General features: G+C 45.6%; 1 protein-coding gene across 1 annotated transcript; it reads left to right on the top strand.

Moving 5' to 3' along the window:
* The first annotated feature begins 2,624 nt into the window (after nucleotides 1-2,624).
* On the top strand, nucleotides 2,625-7,188 carry LOC6037725 (trimethylguanosine synthase). The gene is made up of 4 exons (XM_001847554.2): nucleotides 2,625-2,710; nucleotides 2,820-3,175; nucleotides 3,242-4,556; nucleotides 5,096-7,188. Exons 2-4 carry the CDS (start codon nucleotides 2,962-2,964, stop codon nucleotides 6,615-6,617), a joined length of 3,051 nt encoding a protein of 1,016 aa, XP_001847606.2. The 5' UTR covers nucleotides 2,625-2,710; nucleotides 2,820-2,961; the 3' UTR covers nucleotides 6,618-7,188.
* Nucleotides 7,189-8,757: the final 1,569 nt, after the last annotated feature.

Genomic DNA, 8,757 nt, shown 5'->3' with positions numbered 1-8,757 from the left:
ATGATTATGTTGACTGACGAAATGTCAAAGTGGTGACCCGAGCTTCGAGGCCGTCACTGTCAGCTGTTTTTGAAACTTCTCACATCTCCTTTTCTGCTTTGCGTTGTGGTTTGAGCACGGTGTGTTCAAAAATGCAACAAAATTGATCAAAATCTTTCGAGAAATTATTTTTTTTAGTGATTTGGTGTCATATGAGTTAAACGAGATCAACACCCTTATATTTTTTTTTAATTTTCAAAAAAAAAATGGCGTTTTGGGCCTCCTGAGGGCGCTTTATCTTTTTCATTTCATGAAGGCGCAGCATAAATCGGCAACTTGGCAAATTTGCAAAATGCAAAGTTTCTCTTGGGCCCTGCTGAGGCGCTCATAAGGAGTGCGACTTAAATACTTTTATTTTTGCCAAAGAACTTGTTTGTCGACGATTAACCTACTGCCTTGCCTACAGCTCAGCCCTCGGGATGATAATCGAAAAAAAAATCATCATCAGTACAGTGCCTGTTTTGTTCGTTTTGATCTTGATTCCGTCTTGTATGCATTTGCCTTTTGAGTTGCTCGTGTTTTCTAAATCTTTTTATATTGAAAATAGATAATAATATCTTGTTTTTTAAAAGGTCCTATAAACTATTGTCTTTCATATGCTTATTGAATTGACCATTGTGACACCTCCTACAGCGTGGTGCAGACCAGAGATCCTAAATAGGGAGACTGGTTGAAGTGAATTTGACGTACGAGTTTGACGTATCCAAACGAGCATTTGCCTTTACGCCCAGCAAAACTTATCAGTGTTGCCAAGCTCAAAACATACGTTGCCAGATCGATTTAGCAAACTTAGACCAGCCTCCCTTTTTAGGGTCTCTAGTGTAGACCCGTAATGCTATGCTATGCTAATGCTAGGTCCTATAAACTATTGTTTTTCATGTGCTTAGAAGACCTATTAAAAAAACTAGATTTATACTGCCGTTCTACGCATAATTGTCGCATGTCAGTTTTGGACAATTTTTACTTTATGACATTTTTAAGTTTAGTCTGATGTGTACTTTAAGAAAAACACATAAAATATAGTATATCTGAAACTCGTTGAAAAAAACACCAAGTCGGTTTGTCCAAATTCGTTAAACTTCTACGCATAATTGTCCCAAGTATTTTCTTACACGGCATCATTAGTTTTACTAAGCATTTTGTCTTGTTTACCTGTTGTATAGCAAGAGAATCACAAATAAGGGTGATAAACTGTTAACTGAGGTGATTATGGAAACATAGGGCGAATATTAACCCACGGGACAATTATGTATAGAAACACAGAAATCGGTCGAAAAATTTCAATCGCGTTTTTCTCAGTTGCACTTTTTTGAACAATTATGCGTAGAACGGCAGTATACAATTCTTAGGAAATGTTTCATTGCTTTATTTTGTTTACTTCTGTCGGTTTCCAACTGTCAGCCGCGCCCTCTTAAGTCTCATCCAGCGTGCGAGTTCTGTTTACAAGGCTTTGTCAGATTTGTCGTTTTTTGGATTTTAGTTGTCGGAGGGAGATTCTCGTCCCTGATGGAAACCGTAAGCGACTTGCTTGTACGCTTCGAACCAATCCCTTTTGGCCCTTCATACGGCGGTAATGTGGAAATTAACGCCTTTTAATCTGAGCTAGTTCTACAGGAAAATTAACTCCTTTTAATCTGAGCCACAGTTCTATCGATAAATTAAAAAGAGAGATGCAAGCCGGTAACATGGAGTGAAACTTCCCCAGCTGTCATGGAAAACTTCACAGAAGCTAGACAGAAACTTTAACTCCATGTTGCACTTTTAATTTCTCGATAGCCCGCTACGGCTACCGCTACGGCTACCTCTACGAAGGATTAACCTAGTGGCGCTGGAGGTAAAATCCTGAAATCCTAAAAATTCTAACATTCAAATAGAAAACATCCTATGATGTTTTTTATTAAAACTGCTATCACAAATGCGAGTCGGGGAATTCGCGATTACAAACTCTTGATCAACTTAATTAGATTTGTGAACCCGACAGTTTGCTTGCTATCGTCCATTTTGTCGCCTGTAACGAACATAACAATATTACGTTATGGAATTTTTTTCACTGCTTTTGAAAACTCGAGTTGCGAAATGAATATGGCAGAACTTCCCGCGAATCCCCTTGAAACATTTTATTGAAACAACTAGTTGATTAACATTTATATCTCATCGAGAAATCAAAAAGAGCCGGTGAGCCGGTAACATGGAGTGAAACTTTCGCAGCTGTCATGGAAAACTCCACAGCAGCTTGACAAAAAAAATTAACTCCTTGTTGCACTTTTAATTTCTTGATTATAACCATTCGATCGATTCCGGAATTTATCATAGAATCTCGCCCGAAATTAGGGATGAAATCTGGTACGAATGTGGGGATTTTTTTAGAAAAATCTGCCCATGTGGGGCACAGGTCCCCATCAGACACAAGCCCGAACTTCGCTGCCATTTCCAACCGGGCAAGTTTGACTCCAAGTTGCCGGCTCACATCTCACTTTTTATTTTTTCCCGATTGATTTACCCCCCTGGGACACCGCGCTTTCGGTGTAATCTGGTGTAATCGCTGTAATGATCCAATGCCCATTTTTGGTTTTCTTTTTTTTCTGTCAACTTTTGCTCAGCTGTCACCAGACAGCAACGACAGCCATCGTTGATTTTCTGCAGTGGAAAATGTTTTCTCCTCCCATGTTTGGTAAATTTCCCTTAAAATCGATTTGAGATTGGAGATTTCGCAATCAAATCATTTTCATTCAATGCAGAGTAAGTTAAAGTTTGTTCTAACTGTGTGTTTTACCTTGCAGCCAGCGAACGGTGCGCCTGATACGTCTCCGCGGAGAAAAAGTGGAATTTTCGAGGAAGTGATTTTTTATTCCTCCTCCCCCGTTTTGATTTCACACTCTCTTGTCCCTGTTGTGAGCGTGCTGCACGAAGCGATGCTCTAGAATGAGCTCGACGGAAGCCCACTGGGAACCACTGGCGGAGATTTACCTATCCTATCCGGCAGCGGCGACAACGACGACTGATTCTACTCCGACTGTTTCCGGAAGCAGCGCCAAGGAGCAGAAGGAGTGCACGTACTGTTTGTGCAGCCGCGTTTTCATCCGCAACTATTACGATGTTTACGTGTCCACGCTGGAACGTGGCGACCCGCTCAACAGTGAGTGACTTCCGGTTTTTGCGTAACTCTGCGAGATTGATGTGGGGTTTTCTTTCTTTTTGCAAGGTTCTTCCGGAGTGACTCAGGTTGAAGAGGCACCGCTGCAGGGTGAGAAGGAGGAGGAGGTGGCGGAGGTTGTTGACGAGATCGAGGACGATGTGTTTAGCGAGGAGCCGCTGAGGAAGCAGCTTAGCTTTGGACGGAGCGTGGTCAAGTGGGACCGCTGCGACGGAACGGCCAGCGATGCGAGCTGTTACTTTAGCGCGAGCGCGTCGCATTCGGACACGAACTACTGTAGCACCGACGACCAGCAGGAAGGTCACATTCTGCACGGTGCTCTGATGGCCCAGCACGGGTTGCACTCCAGCGATAGCGGGGCGGACATTTCCGAGAAGAACTTTGAGCCTAAGGTGGAGGGAGGAGAGAAGGAGGACCTGTTTGTGGGGATGCGAGACGCGCTGATGTCGGACGAGGGCGCCAAAATTGGGTCGCTGGTGCACGTTGAGCGGAACAATAGCCTGCCGGAGGTTTTTGGTCGGGAGGATCTGCAGGATGCATGGGAATCGCACTGGAACAAGCACGGCGAGTCGATCATCTGGGCGTCGTGGATCGAAAAGTACAGCGATTACATCAACCCGGAGTACCTGGACCATGTTCCGCAGCAGGACACCAACTGTAATTCGCCACATTCCAAGAGTGAGGCCACGCCGGACACCACGTACGACGCGTCCAAGCATTTCTCGTTCGACGCCATGGAGGCGGAAATGGACCCCAAAGCGACCACGGAAATCATCGTCTCGACCTGCTCGCCGCACCCTTCTTCCTGCAACGATGGCTGGAACCCGCTGAACCCAGCCAACGGCACCGCTGACGACATCTGGACTTCGCACCGTTCGGCGGACAACGACGCCCTGCTGAGTCCCCGCTGCGACTCGGTCACCTCGAGCATTCCACTGACGATCGGCACGACGGACTCGATGACGAACGTAACGCGCATGACAATCTCCAGTTACGACTTTGGCGGCAGCAGCTCCAAGATCAGCTCGGAGTCGTCCAATCTGAGCGCGTCCAGCCTGAGCGAGCAAGTCAGCTCGGAAAGCGAAAGCTCCAACAGCTCGGACATGCTGGCCACGGAGTGTCTGGTGGGTGCTGGTGCTGCTGCCTCTGTCAACGGTGGGACAAGCGCCGACGACGAGGAAGCCGCCATGGACGGGGAGCAGTACTGGCAGATTCTGTGGCAGAAACACTTTCAGGAGCTGTACGCCACGCACTACAATCTGTTTATGACGGAGCGGAGCGAGGAGCAGCACACGGATCTGCGGACGAAGCTGCACAAGCGGAAGCGAAACAGTAGCAGCGGATCGGGGGTCCTGTACAATAAGTAAGTATTATTGTGTATAACTTATCGGAGAAGCCTCCACCAAGAAATCAGTACTGTTTGCGCCAAGTGAAGTATTCATCACGCACCAAGTCGAAATCGTGGAGACAACTGTATAATCTTGAGACGGTGAAGAGGGAGATCAGGAAGCAGAGTTTTCGGAAAGGATCGGTTATGTCCAATTTACAAAAAGAGCAAAAAGTTAGACTCCAGCCCACACATCACATCTTTATCGATTTCAAGGCAGCTTACGATACAGTCGACCGCAAGCAGCTATGGTAGATTACTTTGGATGATGTGATGTGTCAAGGGCGTGTCTCAGAGGAATTCGTGGATTGCCGCAGGAGGCTAACGATGTACAAAACACTGATTAGACCGGTAATTTTCTATGGCTACGAGACCTGGAAATGTGGCAGGAGGACGAACGAACGTGGAGGAGTTTGTATACCTCGGATTGTTGGTAACGTTGTCTATAACTACAGCAGAAAATTTCGGAGGCGGTCTACCATGGACACTACATTAACATTTTTTATTTCTTCCAGATCTTCCGCTGTCGAGCAACTCCCCGAGATGGTAGCCCAGCTGAAGCTAGAACTGTCCTCCCCAATGAAAAAGGACACAGACGACGTCCCGCAGGACGGCGGTGAGCCCGACAACCAGCAAAGTTCCACAAACTCAAACACCAATCAACAACACCAGCAACAATCCGGAAGCGATCACTGCGCCGAGGACATGTCCAGCGCGCTGGAAGCGTACGGCCTTCCAACGTCCTTTGGCAAATCCCCCGCAGCTCGCAAGACTGGTCGCAACGGCGACGACGACGACGACGACGACGAAGATCCACCGGCGGACCGGTCCGTCAACCTGAAACGAAGCCACGAAAGTGACAACGAGGAAACACCAAACGATCGCCTGAAGGCGGCCTTCGAGCTGATGGGCTACGCGTTCTCCGACCCGGCCAACCGGAACGAATCGGCCGACTCGATCATCAACATCACCGGCGAGGTCGTGTACCGCAAGAAGCACATAAGACTGCACAATCGCGTACTCAAGATGAAGCACCACAAGCCGCCGCGGCATACGTACTTTGACGAGGACGGGAACGAGGTTCAGACGGGGGCGGGAGGTGGTGAGAAGGACCGGGAGGGCGAGGCGCCGGAAGCGCTGATGCACACCTCGTCGGATGAGGACGATCCGGCCGGTGGAGTAGCCGGACTGCCACGGAGCGTTTCTTCCAGTGTGCGATCGAGCGCGGTTATTGAGTACAATCAGCCGCAGGATGAGAACCAAGACGAAGAGGTCAAGGAGCAGCAGCAGGAGAGTGAGCATATGCCCGCGGAAGAACCGGTTGACGAGGCGTGCGACGTGCAGGCTCCCGTCAAAAAGGAGAAAAAGAAGAAACGCAAGCCAAAGTTCGTGGCCAGCCTGCCGCCGGAGATCGCCAACGACAAATCGCTCCTCAAGTACTGGTACAAACGGTTCTCTCTGTTTTCCCTGTTTGACACCGGCATCAAGCTGGATCGCGAGAGTTGGTTCTCCGTCACCCCGGAAAAAGTCGCCGCCCACACCGCCGAACGCTGCCGGTCCGACCTGGTCGTTGACGGATTCTGCGGCTGCGGCGGCAACTCGATCCAGCTCGCCTTCACCTGCAACCAAGTGATCGCCATCGACATCGACCCGAAGAAGATCGAAATGGCCAAACACAACGCGGCCGTGTACGGCGTCGCCGACCGCATCGAGTTCATCGTGGGAGATTTCCTCGCGCTGGCGGACCGACTCCAAGCGGACGCCGTGTTCCTATCGCCACCGTGGGGCGGCCCCAGCTACCTTAAGGACGAAGTGTACGACCTGGAGGCGTCCCTCATCCCGGTGCCGGCGACCGAACTGATGCGGAAGGCGCGCCAAATTAGCCCGAACGTGGCGCTGTACTTGCCGCGCAATTCCAACACCCAGCAGCTAACGATGCTGGCCGGACCGAACAACGCCGTCGAGATCGAGCAGAACTTCCTGGATCGCAAGCTGATCGCACTGACAGCCTATTACGGAGAGCTCATCAATGAGTGAGACGCTTTTTAGAAAAAAAAAAAAACTGAATTTTTGCGCTTATAATTTTTATACAAACACACACACAGTTGAAGCTTTTACAGTACCGCAAATCGTGCAGAGGAACCGGATTTTTTGCTTCCTCAAAAATATCAGCTCAATGTAGCAATAACAAAGTTCAGTTTAACATTTTTTTTAAACATAATATAGCAAATATATTTGTGAAACGCGCCACATGTCGGAATAGGTTACTTAATAACTAATTAGTCAATCGATTAGTTTCAATTTTGCATTTAAGCAGAAAAAATCGTACGCACCTTTAGTTTTACTTCTTTTTGCAACAATCTTAAGTTAGGAATTTTGGAAATTGTCAAATAAAAACGTAATGTAAGCAGAAGCAGTTAATTAATTTGTCAGTTCAAAAAACGTAAACATATTTCTTTTATCTTTGAGCAATTATGAATCCCTAAATGATAACAAAAAAAAAACTAATCCTATACAGAAGAAAACAATGCGTGTAAAGGAGTGTCGTCGGAATTAAGAAAAAAAAAGCATGATAAATAAAGGAGTCGCAAATCATGACAATTCGAAATTGTTTATTGTTTTTCTTAGCCCGAAAATCAGCTCCGGCAAAATTCAAAAAGTCTGGGGTCTTGGGAGAGTTTTCAAAAAGTCGTAAGAGCCACCGTGACCTCTAGCACTAATTTTCCTTTTTCATCAAACTGAAACAACATTTCATTTGTGTTAAGTTTAGGGCGATTGAAGGACGTATAGATAAACAATCTCAAGCATTTTTGAAATTGGTTTTTCATAAGTAGGTCGAATAACGATGCAAAAAGGGCTTTGTTTACCAATGACTCTTGCGTCTTTTTGAAAACTAATCCGAGATCTGTTCTATTGCATTTCAAAAAAGAAAAACTAAAAATAAAAACATTACACTATAGCCACAGTCTGTGATAGTAGTTTATACAACAAGGTGAAAAAGAAGATTTTTTAAGCACGAGTTTTACCGAGTTGGATAAATACTAAGACTGCTGAAAAAATCAAGTTTTGCAACGCGTTGCTTACAACATTTTTTGCAATTTCGAAAAACGCTTCGTGGCTGGAATTTTATGTAAAACATTCATGTGTTTAGTAAATTCACCGTTAAAAACAAAAAAATATTGAAAAATGTTACTTTTCGATACTACTGTTGAAAAGTTCAACTTTTTAGAACCTATTACAGTGCTTAAAGCTTGGCCGAATGGTTAAGCTCAACAAGTTCCAGTTTTCTGAACAAGTTCCATAAAAAAGTATCAGTTTTGGTTTAATATAAGCAGAGATATGCCCAATTTTCTGAAATAAATAGTGCCTTTCTCTAAAATTTCTTAATTTAATTAATTTAAAAATTATAACAAGTTTTGACGAAATTCAGGAAAACAATTCTATAGCATTCATTACAAAACTCAGTAGACAGTGCCCATTATGTGAAAGGTAATAAAATAAAGAAATTTTGGATAAAGGCACTATTTATTTCAGGAAATTGGCAAATCTCTGCTTATATTAAACCAAAAACTGATACTTTTTTTTTGAACTTGTTCAGAAAACTGTTTTCTTCAATGTGATTGATTCTAAAATGATTTAAAATGTTATGGTGTAATGTGGCCAATGCTTGAAAAGGGATCTATCACTGAAGTGACTGTTCGATATTCGATAGAACTTTCTGTCAGCGATCATTTCCCAAAACGATATTTGATCGCTGACACACAACGCCTACCATGACCGTCATTGCTTGGCGCCGGTCGATTGATCGTAAACACGAAGACGAAACGAACGAAAAATGAGCACCACTCAAGCAGCCGCCCGAACAACACAACTAGAGAAGTCTTAAAGAGAAGCGTCAAGGCACTCAAATCACTCAAAGGAACGCAAGGACTCGGGAGCATCGCATATTTTCTCTTCTTAAAAAGCAAGAACCCACATTTACTCAGTGCGGACGTTACGCATCGGCGGCCGTTACTGATCGTGTGGTCCGCCCTAGAACCGCCCTGGCGGGCCGAGGGCGAGCCGCCTGGGCGGTTGAAATTTGACATTTGAAATTTTTCAATTTCGTCCGCCCTCCATCCGCCTTGGCGTGCCATGGGCGCATCGCCTGGGCGGTTCAAACTGATCGCTGAAATGT

The sequence above is a fragment of the Culex quinquefasciatus genome, chromosome 2 (genome assembly GCF_015732765.1).
Source record: "Culex quinquefasciatus strain JHB chromosome 2, VPISU_Cqui_1.0_pri_paternal, whole genome shotgun sequence".
NCBI lineage: Eukaryota > Metazoa > Arthropoda > Insecta > Diptera > Culicidae > Culex > Culex quinquefasciatus.
This window is presented reverse-complemented; position numbering and strand designations above follow the sequence as displayed.

Coding starts and splice junctions, on each gene's coding strand:
- LOC6037725 (XM_001847554.2), top strand. CDS start 2,962: ATGAGCTCGACGGAAGCCCACTGGGAACCACTGGCGGAGATTTACCTA. Junction 3,176..3,241: donor ACGTGGCGACCCGCTCAACA/GTGAGTGACTTC, acceptor TCTTTTTGCAAG/GTTCTTCCGGAGTGACTCAG. Junction 4,557..5,095: donor TCGGGGGTCCTGTACAATAA/GTAAGTATTATT, acceptor TATTTCTTCCAG/ATCTTCCGCTGTCGAGCAAC.